This window comes from Poecilia latipinna, unplaced genomic scaffold (genome assembly GCF_001443285.1).
Source record: "Poecilia latipinna isolate Pla-1442-1.1 unplaced genomic scaffold, P_latipinna-1.0 Scaffold285, whole genome shotgun sequence".
NCBI lineage: Eukaryota > Metazoa > Chordata > Actinopteri > Cyprinodontiformes > Poeciliidae > Poecilia > Poecilia latipinna.
The window spans coordinates 225,759-250,689 of NW_015112901.1; the positions used below are offsets into that span (position 1 = coordinate 225,759).

At 36.8% G+C, this 24,931-nt stretch overlaps 5 protein-coding genes across 7 annotated transcripts in view; 3 read left to right on the forward strand and 2 right to left on the reverse strand.

Annotated features, from left to right (window-relative positions):
• Positions 1–137: 137 nt before the first annotated feature.
• rsrp1 (arginine/serine-rich protein 1) lies at positions 138–3,224 on the reverse strand. Its single transcript, XM_015034028.1, has 5 exons — positions 3,001–3,224; positions 1,896–2,596; positions 1,617–1,792; positions 540–605; positions 138–461 (listed from the first exon to the last, which is right to left on the reverse strand). The coding sequence occupies exons 2-5, from the start codon at positions 2,572–2,574 to the stop codon at positions 318–320; spliced, it is 1,065 nt and encodes a 354-aa protein (XP_014889514.1). The 5' UTR covers positions 2,575–2,596; positions 3,001–3,224; the 3' UTR covers positions 138–317.
• Positions 3,225–4,718: 1,494 nt separating this feature from the next.
• Positions 4,719–6,923, forward strand: mgst3b (microsomal glutathione S-transferase 3b). The gene is made up of 5 exons (XM_015034031.1): positions 4,719–4,811; positions 5,447–5,604; positions 5,702–5,824; positions 6,065–6,137; positions 6,438–6,923. The coding sequence occupies exons 1-5, from the start codon at positions 4,793–4,795 to the stop codon at positions 6,536–6,538; spliced, it is 474 nt and encodes a 157-aa protein (XP_014889517.1). The 5' UTR covers positions 4,719–4,792; the 3' UTR covers positions 6,539–6,923.
• A 2,716-nt stretch (positions 6,924–9,639) lies between these two features.
• On the forward strand, positions 9,640–13,218 carry tmem50a (transmembrane protein 50A). The gene is made up of 7 exons (XM_015034030.1): positions 9,640–9,809; positions 10,301–10,406; positions 10,595–10,707; positions 11,212–11,279; positions 12,140–12,232; positions 12,374–12,434; positions 12,528–13,218. The coding sequence occupies exons 2-7, from the start codon at positions 10,305–10,307 to the stop codon at positions 12,571–12,573; spliced, it is 483 nt and encodes a 160-aa protein (XP_014889516.1). The 5' UTR covers positions 9,640–9,809; positions 10,301–10,304; the 3' UTR covers positions 12,574–13,218.
• Positions 13,219–13,269: 51 nt separating this feature from the next.
• rhd (Rh blood group, D antigen) lies at positions 13,270–17,751 on the reverse strand. 2 transcript variants are annotated; one of them, XM_015034027.1, is made up of 10 exons: positions 17,497–17,750; positions 17,048–17,234; positions 16,369–16,519; positions 16,068–16,215; positions 15,738–15,901; positions 15,447–15,584; positions 15,237–15,364; positions 15,066–15,145; positions 13,533–13,606; positions 13,270–13,423 (listed from the first exon to the last, which is right to left on the reverse strand). In XM_015034027.1, exons 1-10 carry the CDS (start codon positions 17,645–17,647, stop codon positions 13,397–13,399), a joined length of 1,248 nt encoding a protein of 415 aa, XP_014889513.1. In that variant the 5' UTR covers positions 17,648–17,750; the 3' UTR covers positions 13,270–13,396. The 2 variants fall into 2 exon arrangements, with proteins under 2 accessions (XP_014889513.1, XP_014889512.1); XM_015034026.1 differs by having other exon boundaries at positions 13,270–13,606; positions 17,497–17,751.
• Positions 17,752–18,720: 969 nt separating this feature from the next.
• Positions 18,721–24,931, forward strand: part of maco1b (macoilin 1b) — a 14,108-nt gene continuing 7,897 nt past the window's right edge. For both annotated transcript variants that reach the window (XM_015034032.1, XM_015034033.1), the window contains exons 1-5: positions 18,721–18,975; positions 19,943–20,084; positions 21,728–21,854; positions 22,707–22,830; positions 23,609–23,787. In XM_015034032.1, the coding sequence (XP_014889518.1) occupies positions 18,896–18,975; positions 19,943–20,084; positions 21,728–21,854; positions 22,707–22,830; positions 23,609–23,787 (652 nt within the window). In that variant the 5' untranslated portion in view covers positions 18,721–18,895. The remainder of the gene's footprint in view (positions 18,976–19,942; positions 20,085–21,727; positions 21,855–22,706; positions 22,831–23,608; positions 23,788–24,931) is intronic.

A 24,931-nucleotide genomic window follows, 5' to 3' on the forward strand; every position in this document is an offset into this window, starting at 1 on the left:
TACACATTTATTCAAACTCAACTGTTTCTATTCAAACATTTAAGAAAATATTGAGGGATATTCCTACTTAGTAACACTGCCAACATTGTCACAACTCAAATCCATTTTGTCAATGTTCAAAGAAAAAAAAGACATCATTCTTGATTCAATTCTTTATTAAATACACAATACAGAGGAAAATGAATAATCCCACCTGAACGAATTCTTCACAGCTTCCCATTTAAGTCTAACATCTGAAAGAAAATGACCACAAAATTGATATTTCACAAACTATGTACATTATTTACAGTGTCCATGTGCTCAGCCACAGAAATGGCTTAACGGTGTTTGTTTGGGCTGGAGTTTTGCCCTGCACTGATGGGAATCCAATGGCCGTAGGGCTTCCGGCTTTCAACGCTGTCAACTCTGGGAGTTACCTTTGCAGGAGATGGAGCCACCACTGTTGGCTTGGCAACTGAATTCTAGAAAGAAAGAAAAAAAATTTTAACACCCAGTTTATTCCAGATTGTTTTGACTGTGTGCACTTTTGAGTCACTTACATTTACACTGAAAGCAATTTTCCTGCTTTCCATCCTTGGACTGGACACACCAGGCTCTGACTCGTCCTAATTCAAGGAGAGAAACAGATTACAAGTTACTCGTGAGCATGAAGCTTCAACCTGAAGTTCAAGCTGATGGACTTCAAGGTCTAGTTAAACAATTCTACTTCATATATGGCACTTTCAAACTGCAGCTTTCATGCAGCCCTTCATTACTTAAATTATATCTAAAGGACAGACCTTGAAGCTGTATAAGGCAATTAAAAAAAAAAAAAAGTTAGTTTGTTTAAACTGGAAGAGTGATGGAACAGTGATCAAGACGCAAGTTCCCCAGCCCCTCAGCACACATCTTGTGTACCAACTTATCTTTAGGTTATGGAGAAGAGTTGTCTTGACTGGAATAGTCATTATAATGCAGTCCACACACCTGTGCTCCTTCAGCGAGTGGAAGATTCTGCTAAGTAACAATAACCCATTTCATCTGAAAGCATAAATACATTGTAATGGCACAGAACTAACACCTAACTAAATTATTTACATGTTTGTGCAATAAGCTTATGCATGTAATCTAGAGTGAATTACTATGTTAACTGTATGTGCTTATTCCATATATTAAACATACTGCAACATCTAAAGTCAGAGAACATGTCAACGCAAACAAATTGTTGTCACCCATGTCACATGACAGCCTTTTAATCCCAGGTGCCGATGAGTGAAGAAGACCACTGTCATGTTATCTATGAAGACAGGAATAAATACAGAGCATGTGTGTTCCCTCATGGGTCAGGTTAACAAAAGACAGGAAATAAAACAAAGAAAAGAAACTAGACCAAGAGCAGGTAATGCATTTGGTGTGCTCTCAAGAAAAAAAAAATGTAAGAAACTTAAATCTAAAAGAACCTACATTATATATATATATATATAACATTTATAGTTACTTCTATGCAACTTTCACCAAGCCAACAGCAATGTACTGTATCTACAACAAAAAAAGAAAAGTTTACAAAGAATTTCTCAGTGACTGAGGAGGTAATTTCTTCTACAGTATATTTTTTTATCATTAGCAAAAACACTCACCTCTAAATGAGTCTTTTGGGAGCCATGCCTCATCCCTGTAACAGGCTCTGGTGAAGAACTTCTGGCTGCTGGCTGCTCTGACAGGATAGGCTTCACACTTTCAGGAAGGTCCAGCTTCTCCACTCCAAGCATTCGCATAGCATTAGCCTTGGCAACTTCAAGGAGTTCCCTTTTGTCTGTGGACAACAATGAAGATAGAGAAGACGGCTATTAAATCAATACTATTCACCACCTGTGCAAAATAAAAATAAAAAAAAGGAAGAAAAAAAGTTTACTCACCACGCAGGCTTAAACTAACAGAACGTCCAGATGACCTGGATCGCGATCGCCCCCTGTAGGGCATGGAAGGAGATCGAGAGAATCTGCATCTCAGCTGACTTGCTGGTCTCCTGTACCTACTCCAGCGTGCTGGAGACCAAGAACGGGACCTGGATCTATAGCTTCTGCGATGACGGGAATATCTGTCTGATACCGGGGAGCGTGTGTAGGAGCGGGAACGAGCCCTGTAGTGGCGTGGTGGGGATCGGCTGTAGGAGCGAGAACGTCCCCTATAGCGGCGGGGTGGGGACCGGCTGAAGGAGCGAGAGTGTGCCCTGTAGCGCCTGGGTGGGGGCCGGCGGTAGCCGCCATAACTGCGGTGGTTATCACATCGACAGCGGGAAGAATGTCGGTAGCATCGCGGATAGGATCGGGACCTGGAACGGGACCTGGAGCTAGAGGATGACCCGCTCCTGCAAGAAGATGAAGATGAGGAGGATGAAGACCTGCTGCGTCCACGGTGGCTTTTACGCCCTCTGTAGTCAGAACCAGTGGAACGGCTGCTGGCAGAGCTGCTAACGGATCGTGAGCGAGATCGGGAGTGTGAAGAGCCTGGGCTCTTCTGGTCGAAGATCACATTGATCCCGTCGCTCTGGCGAGCCTGTGCCATATCAGAGTGCGAGTCAACCTGTGTAGCCATCTCTCAGTTTTTCTGCCGAAGGCTGAAAGAAGAGACAGAAATTAAAAAGTTACTATATGTATCGATGTAAAGCAAACGTAACTTGATTTCATTAAGTTTAAATAGTCTATTATACAAATATCAAAGACATTTGAATATGGATGACGTAACTAAATTCTACACAATACTGCCCCTAGAGACTGCAGTAGCGTTGCGTAACTCCAACGGCTGACCGGAGAGTTCTGGAAATTTCCAGACTCGCAGGCTAATAGAGCTCGGCTAGTAGCTTAGCCTAGTTCTTCTAACAAGAAATTCTTTGGGTGATTCAACAACCACGCTTATGTATTAATTTAAAAGCAAATGGCTACACAAAACATAAAAAAAACAATGCTCATAAGCACTAAGCCCCCAAGAAACGAAAATATAGGCGTGTTGCTGTAGTCTTACCAGTTAAAATGTAGCTGGTTGGTCTCCTTATAAAACCGTCGAAAATAACGGCTACTAAGTAGAAAACACTTAAACCTATGTTTTCACAAGGCGCGAGTGTAGAAGAACAGCTAAAAAGCTATCAGATATATTGTCTTGTTTACAAATGCTGAAAAAAGAACAAAACCTGTCCTCTAATGTTGATCCTCCAGTCGTCGTTACTCGAATGACGATGAAACTGCAGCTGCAACTGCTTTTAAGAAGCCTCGGGAAAGTTCCATTCGTGTGCTGCCCGGCCGATTCGACGTTTTTGACCAGTTCACTATCAAGAGTCTTCTAAGTTAGCGGGAAAAGCCCAGTGTTTTCTAAATTCAAGTCGTCATACATTTGTTCACTGAGAAATGTTTTGAATTTGGTTATTTTCTATTTTAAAATGACTGTGACGTTGAGATTGAATTAAAAAGAAAATCCAGTTTCTGAACTATCCAAAAGAATCGAATCAGTTTCAACGACCCGCCCTTCAGGAAAATGGAAGGGAACGTTTTTTTCTTTTTTGCTTATGTAAGTGCAAAGCATAATGCGGTTTTAGGAAACAATAAAATTTATAGAAGTGGTGAAGATACAATTTCAGCCTTTTTAGCTGCGTAGTATATAATAGTTGAGTATATGGTCCATTGTGCAATAACCGTATGGTTAACATGCCTATATTATTTGAATTATGTGTTATAACTAATTCATCTTTTTGCAATCATTTTTCCTTATTTAGGATACCCCAAAAGTAACGTCATTGTGTTAAACGTTCTTAACTGCTAAATCTCTATGGTAAATCATTCGTCTATTGCAGGTCAAAGTACAGCTCACTTTGAGAGCTATACTAACCTCATTTTATAATAGATTTACTCGGTTTACAGTTAAATATTAGTTATGAAAAAAGTAAATATAATTTTTTTGCAAAAAGTGTGTTGCATTTTAAAATGCAGGTCAGTGTAGAAATGCTGAGATTCTCTGCAGTTCCAGAAGCATCGCTTTGTTAACCCTTCAATAACCCTTATTTTATGTTGCAAAATAAAATGAAAATATCAACTATTTAGGGTCAATGCTTCAATTTAATGCTAGAAATAACAGTTTAACCTCCCAGCTCTGTGCTATGTAACACATTATGTTTGTCATGACATGGAAAAGATACATGTTTTGATGTTTTATATGTATCTTTGTCCTATTTGTACGTTATATTGGAGAAAATGTAATCATTGTCCTTTCCCTAATCGCAGACGTTACAGTCGATCTCGCGACATTTTATGTAACATCTCCTGTTTACTTTGAGTAGACGTAGAAAAATAGATTACGCAGGTATAGCCATTTCCTGTGTCAACGCCATATTGTGATGGTCATTTAAAAAAAAAACGTGTACTAGAGATTAAAAAGAAATGTTTACGTACAATTGTATTACTTCGAAGTTTGCTATAACTATGTATCTATAACTTGCTATAACTTATGTATTGGGAATACATAAGACACCTATGCTATTGAAAATAGCATAGGTATTTCTCTATTTTTTTGTTTACTTATTAATTTATAATTAATAATAAGTTGTAAAATAAGTTAATAGCTAACAAGTTGTGCGACTAAATTCATGTTTTAAAAAATTGGTTTGGTAATTTGATCAAAATTTGACATCTTTGTCATATTTGTGGAAATATGACAGAGCGAGCGCTCTTAAGAACAAACTATCTTTGACGTATTTCTCTCCGGTAACCTTGGCAACAAAAATGTTGGCAGTTTGGAGAAAGTAAATGGCTCATGAACACTCGGAATGCACTTCTTTCGTCTTTGTAAGTATTTGTGTGAGTGGGAGGCACATTTTTAGACATGTGTCACTGTTTTTTCTTGGATAGTAAAATGTAGAGCAGTGTATATTATCTGAGTGTAGCATTAAGTTGAATAAGTGTATTCCAATTTGTCATATTTCAGTAAAAAAAAAAAAAAACTTTTATAAAAGACCTTTAGTTAAGAAAATCAATACGTGCCTTGTGACCTTTTATTAGCTGTTCAATGACAGTCACGTGTTGTGAGGATAGATTTGTTTGACTAAAGTTTATATTGGCATTAATTAAAATAAAAAATGATAGATAGATAGATAGATAGATAGATAGATAGATAGATAGATAGATAGATAGATAGATAGATCATGATCAGTTTATACAGTTTTTATTGTACAATATTACATTCAGATTTTTTTTTCAACGGGGACGATAATAAAGTGATACAGTTATACTTAGTGTTTTACTTTCAAATGTTGGTTTTGGTCTTCAAGGAGCAGTTGCCACTCACAATATGGCGGACAAGCTACCGTGTGGTTTCTACAGCGCAACGAACCCGTTGCAGCTTCTACTCTTCTATGTCTGCAGCTTTTGGCTGAGTTAACCACCGAGTAAACACTAGCTAACTTCCTGTTCTACGTCTTCAGGCAGCTGCACGCAGACGTTATACTGCTCCAAGATGAACATGCTCGACAAAGTGCCATCCTGCTACGGATATGTGATATTAACTTACCTGTATAGCTGGATTATGCTGGGATATTTGGCAGCAAAGGTTGGCGGGGCCAGGAAGAAATACCAAGTGAAGGTAAATTGATTGAGATTGAGAAGTCTCTAAAGTATTTGTGACGCGACTACAACTTCTTTGAAAACATTTGTAATGCAACTGCTTGTTTATTTTACAGTATCCCGCAATGTACAGCGACAAGGACCAAATATTCAACTGCATCCAGAGAGCCCACCAGAACACATTAGAGGTGTACCCACAGTGGCTCGTTTTCCAAACAATTGCAGCCTTTGTGTATCCGGTATTTATCAGTTTTTATTTACTTTATCAGTATTTATTCGTGTATTTATTTCCATGTACATAGAACAACGACACGACAGCCAATCAACATATGGTCTTTAACCCCAATTCCCCCGATTGCGAAAGACATGGTGTCACAGTGATGGGCGTATTTTCTCCATATCTCATGAACTTATTTATCTATTTATTTATTTTACATTACTTATGTGGACTCTGATTTCTATTGTCTGTGCTTTACTAGTTAACTGCATCTGTGCTGGGTGCTATTTGGGTGACCAGTAGGTTCTTCTATGCATGGGGATACTACACTGGAGGTAAGACCGCTACCCCCAAACACCCCTCCCTTTTTCATTTTACGGGAACAAGACGTCACCTAGTCTGTACAGAGATTCAGCCAATACCTTGCAAAATGTGTTGCCCCTCACCTAGTTTTGTTTAATTATTTACATAAGATACCACCTAGGCAAAAGGTTATTCATTTAAAAAAAAATCAGAACATCTGATAAAGATATGTCAATCTACAGCAGTTGACTCACCATGTTCTTAAAACAAATACTTTTTAGTTTGTCTTATCTTATTGTACAACAATGTTTTGTTTATTTCTTTCTTCCCAGATCCAAGCAAGAGGATGAATGGCGCCTTTGGCTACATTGGATATCTTGGAGTGGTCCTTATGTCCATATACATTTCTTTGCAATTGCTTGGAGTCTTTTAAGATGGTTTTCAACCCATGGCTCATTGCTGGCAAACATCAAAAATAAACTCTCCATACTTAAGTGCTAATTTCAGCATATATTTTATAGGTTGTTAATTTGACATTAAGGTTTGTTTGTATTGTTTAATTAAAAAAAAATACTTCATGTAGCCAAGGATTATCAGAAAAAGAATGAGATGACTTAATTTTGGTCTCATAGAGTGTTAGTGGTGAAAAGGCGAAGCAATGGGGGTTGATGGCTTCATGTGACTTTCACATGATGCTTAAGTCACAAATCTTGCTCTGAAGACACAGTTCTTGTTAAATATGGAAGCAAATGTTATGTTTACTTCCTCAAGTCTGTTTTATACAGCACAAATATGATTTTTCTTTTACAATAAAATGCTTTGATTTCAATCATTCAAATAATAAAATCTCAAAGAGAATAAAAATAAATGTCTTTTGTTCTAATGTTCCTAATCATTTAAATTAGTTAGATATTTAGCTACCTTTAGATGAGTTAATTTTAAGCCTTTGCTCTGAAGCCGACAAATTTGCTTTTTTGTTATGCTTTTCCATTTTCTTATCCAGGCAGTGACTATTATTCTAGGCAAGACAAGTTTAATTGTACAGCACATTTCACCAAGGCAATTCAAAGTGTTTACGTGATGAAAACATTAAACAAAAACACAATGCATTGCAGTGGCCCAACAAAGGAAAGAAATAAAAAGCTGAAATACAGACTAAAATGTATCATTTCACAGGTATTATTTATCAATGGCAACTCTTGCTTTAGACAGATGTCTGCAACCTCTTTCTCTCTGGACCTTTCACCATGGCTTTTTATAGTTTTGGATAAATGATAAAGAGTCAACTAATTTTAACAAATGACGGTTTTAGCAGGTTTCATGTTTGTTTCATATAATAAATGCATTTGATTTCCTCAACAGAAATGCCCACTTTACTTTTTACTTGTGGTTTTATTTTTACACAGCTTTCCACAAATATTGACATCTCATACAAAAACTTCGATTTTTGCTTTTTTTCTTATTTATGCGTTTGATATTTTTCTTTAGAAACCTAACAATAGTAATAAAGCAGTGGTTCTTCAAAACTGACAGAAGAATTCTTATAGTGGATACTCGAAATAAAATACAGCTACTCTGTTTTTAAAAGATTAGGCAAAAGTAGTGGTTCTAAACAAATTTTTATTTAGCTGGACTGAGGCAAAATGGCACTTTTGGCTATAAAAGGAACTCAGAGTTTCAGCATTTTTGCAGTTCCCTGGAAATTTGTTCCATACTAGAGGATAAAAACTGCATCCTGCTTCTCCATGTTTGTTTCTGGATCTGGGGGTCAGATTAGATTTGAACTCAATCTAAATGATCTAGTTAGTAGGTTCATAATTTAATTAACTGAGAATGACAATTTAATTCAGTGAACAAACTAAGAATAATTTTAGATCAGTGGTACAGTGGTTTTGCAAATGAAGCAGACATTTTTAATAATTTGAGATGTGGGATAGGTTGGGATTATGATTCAAAGCAAAAAATACAGTGAAAAGGAGCAGAGATACAAATTCACTATTGCATTTGCATCACATTTTCCAAAATTTCAACCACATGATTCAGTCTTAAGTTCAATCATAGTTTTTGTCACTTTCTTATTTTAATGGTTTACAATAAAGTTAGTGTAATCATCGCTTTTTTTGTTTGTCTATTTATGACAAACAAAACATATATTTTAATGATTCTTGAGAATAGGGACAAAATGGGTTTTAATTTTCCCAATTTTTTATTATTATTTCTCAACCTTATGTATGCAAATATGACAAATAATGTTTTGGAAATGTAAAGATGCTAAGGTGCAGGCTCCCAGTTGCAACATTTTTTAAAAAATTAAATTTTTAATTGACCTGACCCAGAACTTTGTCATCACCATCCTATTAGTGATATTTTTACTCATTTTTACAGACAAATGCTTCTCAAGAAACAAAAGAAATATTATTTAAAACAAAAAACAACAAAAAGTCCATCTGACGGAGTTGACACAGAACTGAAGGTGGTGACAAACAGTGAGTAAAATGAAAAACTTGATACATGTGAAGTAATGCAATTTATGTAAAATATATTCAAATGAATAAATTGCACATTTAAGTGAGATTTGACAACAATTTCACTGAAAGAGTCAAAAACTCTGATGGAGTTGACAAAAAGCCAAACTACCTCAATTTATATGTTATTCTGAAGGAGGCCATATTGTAGCTCATCAGGTCCATGAAATCTTTATTTTATACCAAAATTAAGTTTTTATTTCACAAAATTTCATCAAAGTTTTGTAAATTGTCAGCTATGGTGTTGACACATCATGGTTGTGACAAGCAACTTAGGAATAAAACAGAAGAAAAAGCTAAAGAATAACTTAAGCTAACCAGAGCTAACTAGCCCTCTTAGCAAAGGAAGATAAAAGACAACATCATGGGGTCCTCAGAAGTTCTGGTGCCCCCCAATAATGCCTTATTTTTTTTTTTTTTTTTTTTACATTCTTTTCATGTCTGACGGTGTTGACAAAAACTAGGGACAAATTTCAACGGAGTTGGAAGATATCTAAAAATGGTTTTTAATTCAATTTATCGATACTTTTATAATTATTTATATGACTACTTGTACTTAATTATCATAATATATAATTTTAGTATTTCTTTAATTGTTTTAAACTATTATAATGTATTGAGTTCTGCTCCAGGACAAGGGATATTACAGAAACCATCCACCTACTACAATGTTTAAAATAAAAAATATTCAGCGAACACCAGGAAAATATCCATTGTTGTGCTCACATGACCCAGGTTAGTTTAGTCAGATATTTGAAAAAAATATATTTTGTGTATATTTTATTCAAATTTTGCTGCTTTATCAATAGGACCCGTTTTGTCCCTATTCTCAAGAATCACTGATTTATGACTTAGGATATTTATGACACAAAAGCTTGAGTTAAAGGAAAACCACTTGTCAAATATATAATATTCCTAAGAAAATAAAATATCATGTGGTACAATTTAATGTCTTTCCTTTTATTTGTCCGTTAACTTTATTGATTTATTTTTGCAAATTTGTATTTTACGTTTATTGCATTGCGGTAGAAAAATCTAATTTTCTGCAGGGTGCTTGAAGGCAACAGAATGAACAAAGCTTGGGTGTGGATGTACTGCGCATGTGCACGAGAGCGCTTCTTGTCGGAAGCCAAGTCGGGTTAAACCAAAGGCTTGACATCAAAAACCGAACATAAAAAGGTAAATTATCTCTGAAACTCACTTTAAATATTACTTGTAACTCGCTTACGCATGTTTCCGTCAGTCATTATCGTTGCCAGTCCTAATTATGACACTATTTTTCGTAACTTTATAACAAGAAACCTTCAAGGAAATGTTTGCTAGCGTTAAAGCGACGAACAAAAGAGACATTAGAAACAGAGGTTTGTCTTTTGAAAATACTATCATTTTCTACTGTGTAAAATCCCACTCATTCACTGTGTAGTTGTCTCATCGGTGTTAGAAACATATTGGTTTAGACTATGAATCTTGAGGTACAGTACTATTGTACGAACTGGGTTTAGCATCGTATTTACTGTACAGCGACTGCGCAGTAAAGTATTTATTGCTTTCTCTCCCCCAATCTTAACGTGTATTTTGCTTCGTTTATTTCTTTCTTTTAAGCAATGTAATGTATCCTTGTGGATTATTTTCTGTTCTTTATTTGTTTTTGTTTTTTTTATTTTTTCCAGAGTCATGTCAGGATTTCTGGACGGAATCCGTTGCGGAGACTGTGAGTGCAATGTGGACTGGGGGGAGAGAAGAAATACCATCGCATCCATAGCTGCTGGAGTTCTGGTATTTGCAATGATTTCTTTTGTCCAAATCGTATATGTTGTGGGAAGGGTAGTGTGAGCTACTGGGTTTGTTTTACCTTTGTTTTCATGTTCTAAAACACTGATCTAAGTGTGTGTAATAATGACGAGGAAGATTTCGTAGTGATCTCATGTCGGCAATCAAGCATTGAGGGTATCTTGTTTTTGCAGTTTTTCACAGGATGGTGGATCATCATTGATGCTGCTGTGAAATATCCCACCGAGGGAGAGTTTCATCATGCCTATCATACATGTGGGGTCATAGCCACGGTGGCCTTTCTCATGTAAGTGGAGGGTCTTTTTTATACTTTTATTAAAAGTAATCTCTCAAAGCTCCATTATATGGTGTTTTGGAAGCTTGAATCTCTATTTTTAATTACTTTCTTATTCCCTATTGTCATGGATGAGTGGTAGCTTTCGTCACATGACTTCATCTTGCAGTTTCAGTCATGTGATTAGTATGTGTTGTTTGTGTATCTCCAGAGCCCCTTTCTCTAGTCAGGGTACCTGGTGTTTAGATGCAGATTGGCACAGCCATTAATGGTAACGACCTTTGCTGTTTGTCATGAACAGCATAGATGTGATATCTCTCACCACGTTGCTCAAAATTTCTGAAAACTTAATAAAATCAAATTCCAGGGCAACTTTCTATGAGGCGGAAACGTCCATAAATGAGATTCGTTGACATCAGATTTTTCGGGTTGGGTTTGAAACCTTCATGTTTACGTATTTTTATAAACGGCTGAGATCATTGTCTTTAACTCTCTTGTTCTATTTGCCTTGTGTAGGATAAATGCTGTTTCTAACGGCCAAGTGAGGGGAGACAGCTACAGTGAGGGATGCCTTGGACAGACGGGTTAGTACATGGATGAGTCTTTTCTTTTTTTTTTTTGCAACTCGAATCTTGTCTTTTATTCATTTTTTTTTTTTTTTGCTTTTCACCCCCTTTTTGTGTAAATGGGAGGGGAAAACAACTTTGAGTATGGATTTGAAAATATCTTTAATGAATTTAATCTACTGCACTTTTTAAATTCAATTTCTGGTATAATTCTACATTTTTGCAGCCTTTCTGGTGTGGGAACTACCAGCTTTTAGTGTAATCTTTAAACAATCCAGTATATGTACATAGCTCTGACTAACAATGAATGTTGACTTAAGGCCTTTGCTAAAACAAACATCCATTTCATATACAGACTCAATTCAGTCCAATCACATTGGCAGGTTTAAACTTGATTGCATGTGTACACATTCAGTTCTAGTTAGAAGTGAGCATGTTAAATATTTTCCTTTCGTCTGAAGGTGACACTCTAGATCTTCTTACAGGCCCTGATGAGATGTTGATGAGTTTAAATGACTAGGGCTGGTACTACAGTAGTTTGAACTGATCAAACCACTGTTGTTTAGAAATGAGTCCAGATCACTTTCCCAGTTGTAACTCTACAATAGTACTATTGAGGTCTGCACTGTTCCTTGAGTCTGTTTGGAAGAGGGAAACCTCAAGATTGAATTAAAACATCACCTTTCAAAGTCATTCTATTTGTTTTATAATCATTCCACTCTTGATTTAAAAAAACAATTCTGAGTAGTCATTAAAAGCCCCAAACCAGTCACTTTAATGTTCCTAAACTTCTCCCTGCTACTTTAAATGCAGACTAATCATGAAGTGCTGTACCATGTTGCCCGCGGTAACCCACCCGCTCTTATCTCTCTTTGCAGGTGCTCGAGTTTGGCTCTTCATTGGCTTCATGCTGGCTTTCGGCTCCCTCATTGCCTCCATGTGGATTCTCTTTGGAGGATTCGTAGTGCCTCGTAAGTGGGAGTTATGATATTGCCATATAGTGCTCAGCAGGTAATTTAGATCCAAGTAAAAGTTTAAGACTTTTACATTAATTGTACTTCACAAAGTATCACGGTTTGATAATCTTTATATACAATTGTTGTTTTTTGCAGAGAAGCCTGCTGTGTATCCTGGTATTGCCATTTTTTTCCAAAATGCATTCATTTTCTTTGGGTAAGTTTGTCATTAATTATTTGTATCTTTTATTCAATCCAATTAGCAAAAAGAAACATGATGCTCATTATCTTTTCGCTTTCTCTTATTTAGAGGCTTGGTCTTCAAGTTTGGGCGCACAGAGGATCTCTGGCAGTAAAACACTAACTGTCCATGGTTAAACACTCTTTCTATATTGTATGAGACGATATTCTTTAGCTGTCATCCATTTAAATATAAACCTTTTTTAGCTTTTTCATTAAAATGTGTAATTTATGTTCTTTGCTGCATTGTAGCTACACCATAACTAAGCACAAATTGTCATAGATTTCTGTAAAGTTTAAGGACTTTCATTGGTGGCACATCTTTAAATGTGTGTTTGCACTCAGACTGTATCCATGTTTTTATTATGGTTTACAAGTTGTGTATACCAAAATGTATATAGCAGAGCTTTACTGCAACATTCCCTTGGGTCGGCTCACTTCTTTAACAGATCATCCTTTTAATTTGAACTGTTCGGGTGGAGATTTGAATTGGGTGCAATTTGCAGGTGATACTTTAGAATGATTTTAATTATTATTGAATGTATCCATATGGGGTTTGAAAAATGTTTTCAGCTTTAACGGGTTATCTGCTCTATATTAAGTCAGATTAAATGTTGAATTTCACTCTTCCACAATAGAGGGTTTCAGAACTATAAGGTGGTGTTGCTTTAACAGAGTTTTGGATTTCAGTTTTGTTATTTCCCTGTAAATCATTGAGTCAGTCTCCAGTAACGGCATCATTAAACACACTGGGCTGTAAATGAGTTTGGCTTTTGTCTTTTCATCATCCAGCCTTTCCTTTTTTATTTCTCTCGCACAAACACAACTAATTTCTACTCTTCAGAAAAACAAAATTATAAAAGTTATGATCAGTAGCAAAGATTAATGTAGAAATGCCATATCCAAAATGAGAGCTGATCATCTTTTTCCTTCATCTTCTCACTTCCGTACCACGAGGTTGGGAAACTGCAAAACGCAAAACATCAAGTTCACATAACAGAAATTAATGTGATTCTCTGAAATAGTTTTGATCGTTTCTGATATTTTTTTTCCTTTGAGATTTATGTGTGAATACCTCCCAGAAAGCCTGATCATCAAAGCATTTTTTGTTTTGTGGGGGTCTCCAAAACTTCCACTTGAGGAGAAAGGCTTTAAGACAGAAAGTATTTTGGTTAAAATTAGCTTACGAATGCTGAAGCTTGATTTTAAGTTGGCATTTTTCTTTCAGTTTTTTCAACGTCAGTCAGGGCCATCTCAAAATGTCATTCAAAATGAATTCATATCAAAACATTCAACTTATAATATGCATATTAATTCCACACAATGTTAAATAATCTAATAATAGTTAATAAATAATAGTAATAAATAATCTATATAATGTTAAATAATCTATATATTGTGTGTGTGTGTATATATGTATATATAATCTAATGAAAAGTCAGTTTCTCTGAAAACTACAGACCAAAAAAAAAGTATTTCTTATGTAGAAATGTTACGTTGTTCCCACACAATGATTGATGTGATTGTCCATCAGTCATTGACGCTCGCCAGGGTAGGGTGAGCCCCAAAAAATTCTAGCAAGAGGGCTGTACCCAGACTTGATCATGGAAAGCTGAGTGGAAGGAAAAAGTGTGGTAGAAATGGGTGAACAAGATACAGCAGTCACATAAGGGTTGTGAGGCAAAGTAAATTAAAGAGTTTCGTGGAAGTTCAAAAGTTGTGGAGTCAGTGCTTCAAGAGACGCTTCACAGGCATATCCATGACCTGGGCAGCAGCTGTTGCATTACTTGTGTCAAGCCACTCATGAACCAGAGCCAACATCAGTATTATATTACTGTGGCTAAGGAGATAAAGGACCTGACTGTTGCTCAGTGGTCTAAAGTCCAGTTTTCAGATGAAAGTTGGATTGTCATTTCATTTGGAAATCAATGCCCCAGAGTCTGGAAGAAGAGTGGAGAGAGAAAGAAGCAAAGCTTCTTGAGGTCCAGTGTTAAATTTCTGCATTTTGTGACATTTTGAGGTGCCATGGCACCTACTGGGTTTATTTAGTTTTATTTTTTTTGTAATCAAGAATAAAGTAACAAAAGTCAGCACAGTACTTTACCAGGAGGTTTTAGAACATAACATCCTTCCCTCTGCTGATGAGGTTCATGGAAACGCTGATTTTATATTCCAGCAGGATTTGTCATCTGCCCGTACAGCTAAAAGCACCGGGATCAGATTTAATGACTATATGATTGGATATGATTGGTGCGCGCATTGGTCTGTTATCAAAAGGAAATAAGAGACCAGCAAATAAGTTGAAGGATGTTGATAAGGCACACTGGGCTTCTTTAACGCCTCAGCAGAGTCGTATGCTGATGCCTCCATGCCATGCTGCACTCACGCTAAATGAAGCCTCAACCAAGTGTTAAGTCCATATACTCCATGTTACATGCTCACTTCTGAACAAATTTTTTTTAAACTGTGATGTTCTAATAGCTAGAGAAACTACATCTTAGGTTTTCATTAGCTGTAAGCCATATCATCAAAATCAACCCAACTAATGAGCTTAGAATAAATCACATTGAGTGTAATGACTATATAGCTAACTTATGAACAAACATACCTGTTAGGGTTCCCATGGACAAACTTAAAGAGACGGTAGTAAAGAGAGTGCAGATGTGAAACACAGCAAAACGGACAGCCCTAAAACGAAACAAAAATTATTTTGTGGTGCTGCGTATTTTTTTATTTATTTATTTTTTTATTGCATTGCGATTGCTGAGTGCATTCTTACACAGTGTGGTCATCAGAGTCTTTAATCTGCAGGACCAGTTGTGCAAGCCACCCCAGCAGACCAGGAAGTCCATGTGTGCTCAGAACAGCGCAGGTGTCATGGCACTCAAATGCAATCAGCAAGTGGGTCTGAAACAAAAAATAATGTTGAGCAGAAGTTTAAAGTGTAGATTTTAGAAAATAAAGTGCTTAGGTACAGGTAGATAAAGACCTTAAGATATCTGTATCCCAGGGTTGACAATATGGCAGCAGTGAATCCGAGTGCCATGGCTTCCCACGGCTGCTGAACTACCGACACCGAAACCCCAACAGCAGCGCCGCCCGAAAGGATGCATGATTGCATTTGGATCTGGTTGAGGAAATTATGCAAAAAATATCAAATATAGTGGCCAAGTTAATTATTTTCCTATATCTGGTACAAAAACAAGCTCAAGAAGTGTGTCCTGAAGCTGTACAGAAAGTTGCAAAATAGTGTATGAGCATGCAAAGGATCACATCATACTAGGTTGAGTTTTCCCCTGGGACTGGAGAGCACAGCCAGAGCGGCTGCTGTCACAGCACTAACGGCAAGGGCCAGGTAGGTGCTGCACACCGCTTTCAGACGGGTTCGATCATCCACCAGTACCGAGTTAAAACTGGGCCAAAACATCCAGAGAAACACAACGCCTGGAGAGCAAAGACAATGCACAGTTCAATTTATCTCCAGTATTTTGATGCTGCACTTGGAATCAAAAATCAAAAGGTTAATTGTTATGGATCCAATTAGACATTGACACTGACTTAAATGCCACAATATGACATTGAAATGTCTCAATATCAGTCTGTTACACACCCAACATTGAGAACAATCCTGATTTCTCGTCATATTTCTCCTTCTCAAATCCCTGCTTTGAGCCATCTCTGTACAGGATCCACGTCAGCATGAGTCCAAAGAGGGCCCCGAAGACATGAAGCAACATGATGCTGTTCGGAGGCCGCACCTGGAGCCAGAAAACATCAGCCGCTAATGACAACTTTTATAATCTTTTGTAAAGAATGTGTTTAAAATATATGAGCTGCTGTAAGAATCTGACTTTTGCGCCTAGTCCTCACTCATGCATAATATACTGAAGATTTTCTAAGCAGAATCTTACTTTCAGGAGCGTCTGGAGGAGCCATTCATTCAGGACGAATCCTGTCACTTCCAGCAGGGCAATCAGGGTGAGCTGGACTGGGTTTGTCTTTCCCAGTACGGTTCCGATTGAAATGAGTGCAGAAACGGCACATAACTCTGCCTTTATAATGCTACACAAAAACATCAATGGCAGAAAGGTTAGAGTGGTGCAAATCTGAATACAAAGGTGCAGTGTAAATAAGGATGTTACTGAAATATGTTAATACAATATTAATATTGATTTCTATAGTTGTTTTTCCTTCCACTCAACTTTCCATTAATAGGGTTAGATACAGCACTCTGAGTACAGTCAACTTGTTTAGCAATGACCTTTTGGGCCCATTGTAGGCTATGTGGAAGGTAGCAGGGATGCTCTACTGGGAAATATGAAATCATCATGCTTGTGTAGGTCAACATAGCATGCCAACATGTTGTTAACATATATGTGTTAAAAAAGGATTTATTTTTTTTGTACAGTAATTAGTTAAAACTGGTAATATATAATATTGTAGTTTTCTAATGAAGGGAATTTTGGGTCTTCATGAGCTGTAAGCCCTAATTTTGAAAATGAACAGAAATAAGTAGTTGAAATATAGCACTTAATAAATCTTTATAATATAGTTTGTATAACTAAAACAAATCCACTAACCATACCTTACCTTTTCAAATCAATTCTGATTATCTTGGTGTTGTACCAGGAGTCAATGCCGTTCAGTATAAGAGCCCATTGGGTGGCAATGATGGCAACTAGGAGGTTGAACCCAGAGCCGCTGAACCCATACCGAACTGGGAAGGTGCACAGGAAGCCAAAACCAAGAATCACCATCACATTCACATCCTGGAACTCTGGAAGACAACAGAAACCCTGTGACATTAAATCCAATAAATGCACTATAATTAGTAACTGTGTAACAAATAAACTTATCCATGCTGCCACCCATTAGTCACATCTGCAAGATCTATTAAGTTGATTTTGCATTTTAAGGCAGGCAAAGTTTCTTAAAAATGCTATTTTTATTATGTGTTATTTGATTAAATTGAAATACAATTCAATATTTGGAACCTAAGCCGTCTTCATTCTTGCTCCCAAAGAAATAAATAAACTCACCTGGGTAATAGTGGAGGAAGGGTTTCCTGTCGAGTTTGTTGGTTTCTTTGGTTTCAAAGCACAGTGCAGCTATGATGATGAATCCAGTTTGCAGAATAAGCAGTAAAGGAGCCAAACGGGAACGCAGACTAGGAGCGTATTGAGGAGCCATTTTGGGGGTGGCTGTTTGTTTTCTGCATAGTTCTTTCACTTCAGACTCATAATCGGTGGCCACGACGGTTTGAAACTGGGCGCAACCAGCACAGCTCTTTATCAGCTGCTGGACAGAAAGACAGTCTGTATCTATTTTTTTTATTTTTATTTATTTTTTAATGGTGACAAAAATCTTCAGTATATTTCAAATAAGAAAAAAAAAGTAATCGATTCTGAAAAAAAAACTAGCAATTTAATACAAACTGGTGCAATAACTATTTTACAAAAATAAAATACATTTGTTTTTTTTAACTTTCATTAAATATTTCAAATTTAAAATAACACTCTTAGCATTTTTTTATAAATGTGAACGACTTCTTTATTAGATGCAATACAATTATATCCATCGTTTTCAATAATTAAATCATCAGATTACAAAAACTAATTGATTAATTCAGAAGAGTTAATTTAATTAAGCCTTTTCAAAAAGGAAAATTCCCACCATCTGCCTTTTATTATATATATAGGAACGTTTTCTCACTTTATTCTCGCAGCAATAAAATTACCCCTCTTTTCCGACACGTTTGTTTTCCCTGTGCACACTTTTTAACCTTTCACAAAGCACAGAGGCATTCAGCGCCTTGGGCCCAGTCCCTCAACGACCCGCTCACAAAGGCACTGCTATAAATAGCTCCAACTGTTGGAATGGGGGTTTTTGTAAGTCACACAAAGAGAATTTTGTACCGAAGACTGCATATTTTTCTCATAATAAACCCCAAAGCCTCCATAAAATATCCCGCCCCTTCCAGTATTTGATTGGTTAATCAGCTTTACCGGATTTATTTGCAAAGATGTGATTGGCTGATTGGCGAGACCTTCCAAACGCAGTTTTCATGGCTTGCCACCGTTGTTTGTGACAGAAGAGAGCTGAGCGAGCTTCTTTGGTGAAACGTGATTGGCTAACAAGCCCGTCAGTTAAACAAGAAAGCCTCGGTGGAAATGCTGATTGGATGTCCAGTGAGTCTGTCAACGTCACGTATGTACAACACAGCGCGGTTTGTGCTTATTGAGCGTGCGCTAAGAGAAAAAGAGGAGGATCCCGAACTGAGTCCTTTATTTATTTCTTTGTGTTCAGCGGGGGGGAATAATAATAATAACAACAGCAACACACACCACAGGCATTTTATTTATTATCATTGTCAGTATACGCAAGAAAACTGGATAAGATTACAGCTGTTATTCGAAGGCCGAAGCCAAGGGGAGGAGGATGAAGCGGCGCAATGCGGACTGCAGCAAACTAAGACGGCCGTTAAAACGGAACCGAATCACCGAGGGGATATACGGCAGGTAACTTATACGGAACAAGTGTCCACCACGACTCTGGCGAGGTTTGGCCCCCGTAGAGTGAACTACCTCGGCGGGACAGGCTGTTATTGAAGCTAGATATAGTTTTTTTCGCTGCACACCAGCAGGTAACATTAGCAGTTGAGCTAACTCAGCTGCTAGGCCCCAGTACAGCCTGTTTTGAGCCATGTCATTATGTTTATTTTATTGTAGCTATGTAGATTATCGTAACCAAACAGCCCAGACTAACGTTTTTAAATGTTAAAGTTTCATCGCTCGGTGCTGTCAAATGTAGCTGCTTCCTGTTTAGCAACCTCAGAGGAGGGCTTTGTAGGACTCTTGAGCTGTCCAAACTGAACCTGGCAGGTTCCACCTCTGTGACTTCCTATATTTATACCTGATCAGTCAACAACCGCTAGCTCCAAAGTCTGGAGATATGGAGCAGCCTTTAAATTATTGAGATGGCGCCCACATCACGAAACGGTAAAAGGCTTACAAATCAACTGTAATCATACAAATAAATATGGTTTTTAAAATGAAAAAGGCGAAAAAATACAGCATTAATGAGTTAGGACCACTGTCAAGAAGTCACCCTGTCATACCCTGATAATCGTTAACATGTCCTGGCCTAGCTCTTAGGATTCATTAGTATGTCTGTATTTTATATATTATTTAACATAAGATGCTTGAACAAAGTGCATCTCTTAAATTATTCTGCCAGGCTTGATCCCATGCACACAAGTCAATATGAATGTATTCATTCGAGTAGTTATGAAAAGACAATAGGATTTGAAAGCGCATTAAAAGAACTTTACATGATGCCAAGTTTATGTATGCAAGTAAAAAAAAAAAGAAAACTTAAGGGAACTACAGTGTTTTAAGTGCCAAAGTCTAGGATTACTATTAGCATTGTTCAAAACCATGTTGTGTGTTTTCAAGCTAAAATGTGACTCTTCTCTTATTTTTTTAGTACCTTCCTGTACCTGAAGTTCCTGGTTGTGTGGGCTCTGGTGCTGCTGGCAGACTTTGTGCTTGAGTTCAGGTTTGAGTACCTCTGGCCGTTTTGGCTCTTCATGCGGAGTGTGTACGACTCCTTCAGATACCAGGGACTGGTGAGTTGCTCTGGATTAGGATTTGCACTTTTTTTTTTTTTTTTTTTTTAAAAAAAACTTAAAAAAAACCATGAACTCAAACTTGGTATGGTCCCAGAAAATCAATTTTACAGAGGACTTTTAGAAACAATAAATAACTCTCATAACTAAGACACGAATGTGCATATTAGTGTGTCAGCCTGGTGGATTAAAGACTGGATGTTTGGCAGACATAAAACAAGCATAAACATTTAGTATAGATGTTATAAATAGGCACTGGGTCACTTTGTCCCTCCCTTCTATTTCGAGCAGGAAAACAATCAATTTTTAAAAATCCATTTTAAACATAAACGGATAGACCACTGCGTACAAGTTTATAATATTACCATTAGAGTCATATAACCACATTTCCTTTCAGTAGACTTTGAGTAAATTATAGAAAATTACTTTCAATTCTCAATCAAATTGGGTTCACAACGTCTCCCTGTCGGGTGGTTATTGACTCATAGCTGTGATGAAACATTGTGGAGCAGATGGATCCATTTTGAACCTGAAGACATGGGTTAAAGTAGAACAAATGGCAAAGAGGACAAAGGAAAATAAGTAGCTTCGAAATGTTCTCATGGGGTACAAAGTGATACATAAGCAGAAAAAAATACAAAATGGCAAAAAAAACAAAACAAAAGAGAGAGCAAATTGAGCAACACCATGTAAATCCTTAACAACTTCAATTAAAATATTTAAGTTTATTAATATTTATTCACAACAAATGCCATCTTAAGGCACTTTGCAATATGTATAGAACTGATTTATATGCAGAAATATAAAGTCAAGTCAGCCCAGTTATATACACATATTCAAAGTATGTATTTGGGGAAACCCAGCTAGTTTTATCAAGTCATTGAATTTAAGGTAATTTTTCTTCTTGACTTTCTGCGTTAACATCTTCCCGAGTTCCTTTTCTGGTGCTTAGGGGAATTCTAGATAGAGAATTAGTCGTACCAAAAGTTTATCCGAAAGAGTTTCACTTTCACCGTGCACCCAGTCACGTCTTAGCAAACTTTTGTTATTATTATTATAGATTTACTTGTAGAGACATGGCCAAAAAGTATGCTTGGCGTAAATTTCAGTTTTTATTTACTACAAAGATAAAAGAAAAAAAAACCCTGTTTGCCAAATTGTGTTGCTGTAATTTCAATTAAATTCAAAACATTGTTTTTGTTTTTATAAATCTCATTGGCTGCCTTTTCCTATCTGATGACAGAATTTAGCTCCGACCATGGCTGCACTTCTGTAGTCATGTTTATATATTCATAATGTATGCTACTGCTAAGTTATAATAGCATCTACTCTGCCTTTGATGCATTAAAGCCCGTCTACAGCATGTTCTTGTTCAAATGTTTTGTGTAGGTGTTTGTTTGTGTTGCTGTTTCTCAATATGATGCTAGACAGAGAACCAAAGATATTATACTGTATTTACATAAGCTTCAGTGGTTAACTAAATGATCTCTTTCAGAGCTATAAAAAATATCATTGAAATAATCTTTTCCACTTTTTTAGCCTTTGTTAAACAATTTAATTATTCTTCTTTAGATCTGTAAGCATGATTCTAAATATTAAAAGGCTTTTGCCTGTTTTCTTATCACCCCTCCTTTCTGTCTCAGGCGTTTTCAGTATTCTTTGTTTGTGTGGCGTTTACCTCGGACATCATTTGCCTCCTCTTCATCCCGGTGCAATGGCTATTCTTTGCTGCCAGTACCTATGTGTGGGTGCAGTATGTTTGGCACACAGGTAAGTGTTCTCCATGTTTTGATTTTATTAACATTTCCTAGTTTCAATGTTGGATTGGACCAAGGTGAAAATTCAACAAATTCATAAGATTTTTATTTTTTTTTTTTTCTGCTAGGTTTCTTCTGTCAATCAGATCTTTTAGCAGATACTTTCATTTCTTTTTAGCTGCAAAAATAAGGAAGACAATATCAGTTCATTTATGAGATGTACTAAACATCCTTTTTGTCGTTTCCCATCAAAGTCTCATTTGAATACTTTCCAAAAAGAGAAGTGGGTATTGTTTAAAACCACTGCGTTGTGTTTGCTTACTTGCAAACAAGATTTATTTCAGAATAATTTGAATGGTGGGTATAAGCGCGCTGCGCTCTGCAGATTACCTGTCGGACTGATTTAGTGACGTCTGCCTGCGTTGACCGAAGGCCAGGTGTCAGATTGAAATCCAAGAGCCTGTTGGTGGGAGGGACGCAGTGGTTCCCAGTTGCTTTCTGAACTCATCAGTGACATTCAGACTCTCAGCATGTCATAGGAGTATAAATATCTTGTTGCACCCCACAGCTTGGTGTTGAATGTTCGGAGTGCAGTTCTGCTAAGAAACAATGGGTTGAGTCTACTTCAGGGCACACTAAATCCTTACTGATAATAGTGCGGTGATAGAAATCAGAAGACAAATCAGAGATCCGTATTACAGAAATGTTTACACCTGTTTTTTTTTTTTGTTTTTTTTTTTTATGTAAAAATTCTATCAGGCTGTATTTAAAAGGTTTCTGTTTTTATTTGAACAATTTTACCCACTTTTAATCCCTCAAGTTTAAAATGAGTTTCTGACACTTGTGCTTTGTTTCCTTGATGCAGAGAGGGGTGTGTGTCTCCCTACTGTGTCACTATGGATACTCTTTGTGTACATAGAGGCGGCCATCAGATTCAAAGACCTGAAAAATTTCCACGTGGACTTATGTCGTCCTTTTGCTGCACACTGGTGAGCGTCACTTCTGTTTTCATCAACGGGAAGTGTACCATATGAGTTAAAAATCATATTCTACTGCTAGTTTGTGCTTTTATTTTTGCATATACTAGCTAATTATTATGCAGATTTTAATGGGATATTTTGTTATACCTTTTTTTAACCACAAATATGTAGCATTTTACATATTTGTCAGCTTTTTGGAAACCAATGATTTCCTTATTTGTTTTCTTACTGTGAATTGACTTTATGAAGATGTACTGATCCAATATTAATAGCTTTATCTGCCCCAATATTGAAAACAATTCTAGATCAGGTATTGACGAAATGTGGTTGACCCATAAGGGTAGATCTGTCTAGTCTAATTCTATGGCTTGTGCTTTATTTATTTAACATTATATTTACAATTCATAATTATATTTTCTGAACCATTTGAAAGAAGGTTTGTTGCAGTTTATTTTATTTTTTTTACATATTTGACCTAGCCTATTGTTTTTGTTTTAGAGATATTGTTTTCTAATCTAATTCTGCTTTATACTTCTTCCTGACTCCTTTACTGTGTTCCTTGGTTTGCAGAATGCTGTTTGTTTACTGAAGTTCTCTTTTTTTTATGAAAACAAAGTGTTATTTCCTTCCCATTTCACAATTGCATACTATTTTGTGTTGGTTAATTACGTTTTGTGGTTGCTTTATGACAACATTTTAAAAAGTTGAAGTGATATGAATACTGTTGTGTGTTTTAAGTCATTATTGCTCTGAATTCAACAAGACTTCTCTGCATCCATCTTTGTAGCATTGGCTATCCCGTAGTCACGCTGGGCTTTGGCTTCAAGAGCTACGTCAGTTATAAAATGCGTCTCCGGAAGCAGAAGGAGGTGCAGAAGGAGAACGAGTTTTATATGCAGCTTCTACAGCAGGCTCTGCCTCTGGAGCAACAGATGCTTCAACGGCAAGAGCGAGAAGCAGAAGAAGGTAAGAATCTGACATGAAGTTCTTTGTATTGATGGGAGATTCCCAGATTCAGAGGTGTTGCTGGTACATAAAAACAGATTTTTTTGGAATGTTGATGCAGCATCGTTCTGGAGTCTGCATTAAGAGATTAAATTTAATAGTTACCTGTTAGCTGCTCAGTTTGAACATGTTCAGAAGGAAGTAGTGATAAAATGTGCCATAAAAAAGTATTTGTTCCTTTTTCAGATTCTTCTTCTTTTTTTTTCTCAGTTTTTGCTTTTGCACCTAAATATTTGAAATCACCAAGCAAATTTTGTCATCAAACATAGCATGAGGAAATTCAAAAAGCACTGCTTCAGTTTCACTAGCTATACCTGGGACTGAATAATACTTTATGTCTGACAACATAAAGTAGAAGTATGTTGAGCAACACCTCAGTCAGGAACAGATGAGAACTTCATTTTACAAAAATGCTTTGATTAAATCAACGAACACAAGCCTCTCTCAGAACTTCTCCCTTCCTTCAGCTGATAATAAAGCTCATTAAGCTGATGTGGAGTGTTACACATAATCTGTGTATCAGACAGTCGCCTTTCTAAAGGGCTAAGCATGCGGTGCTCTGTGATGCCTTGTTTGAAGGGGTCACCATTCCCTCAGGGTTAAGTCTAGTGAGCTTTTCAACCTGCTCAGTTTTTGTTATGGAAAGGAGTGGTGTGTGTCAAATACACACCGAACAGAGGTAGTGTCTGGGTTGCTCAGTAGCCGTCTGATCCCACAGACACGCTGCAATCGCCATAGTGCCAGAGCGCTAGTTTACCATTGCACGAATCAGTGCATTTACTTTGCTTAACAATTCAGGGCCAATACGGTTTTAGTAAATATTGTGCAGCTCCTTTGTAGATACACGGAGCAAATATTTTCACAAAGGACCAGGCTGGTTTGGATAGCTTTTCCTCCCTTTATGAATTTTAAGTTCCTTGATTGTAAACTGCATGTTGCACTTAACCAGATAATCCTTGATATCAAAGTTTAATGTTCTGAAACGTGACAGTATAATAAGGCTCACCGCCTTGACAGAAGTTTTCTGTCAAGTTTTTTTTTTTTTTTTTTTTTTTTTTTTTTTTTCCCCCATTAAAATGGTGGTTTTAGTACTAAAAACATGGGC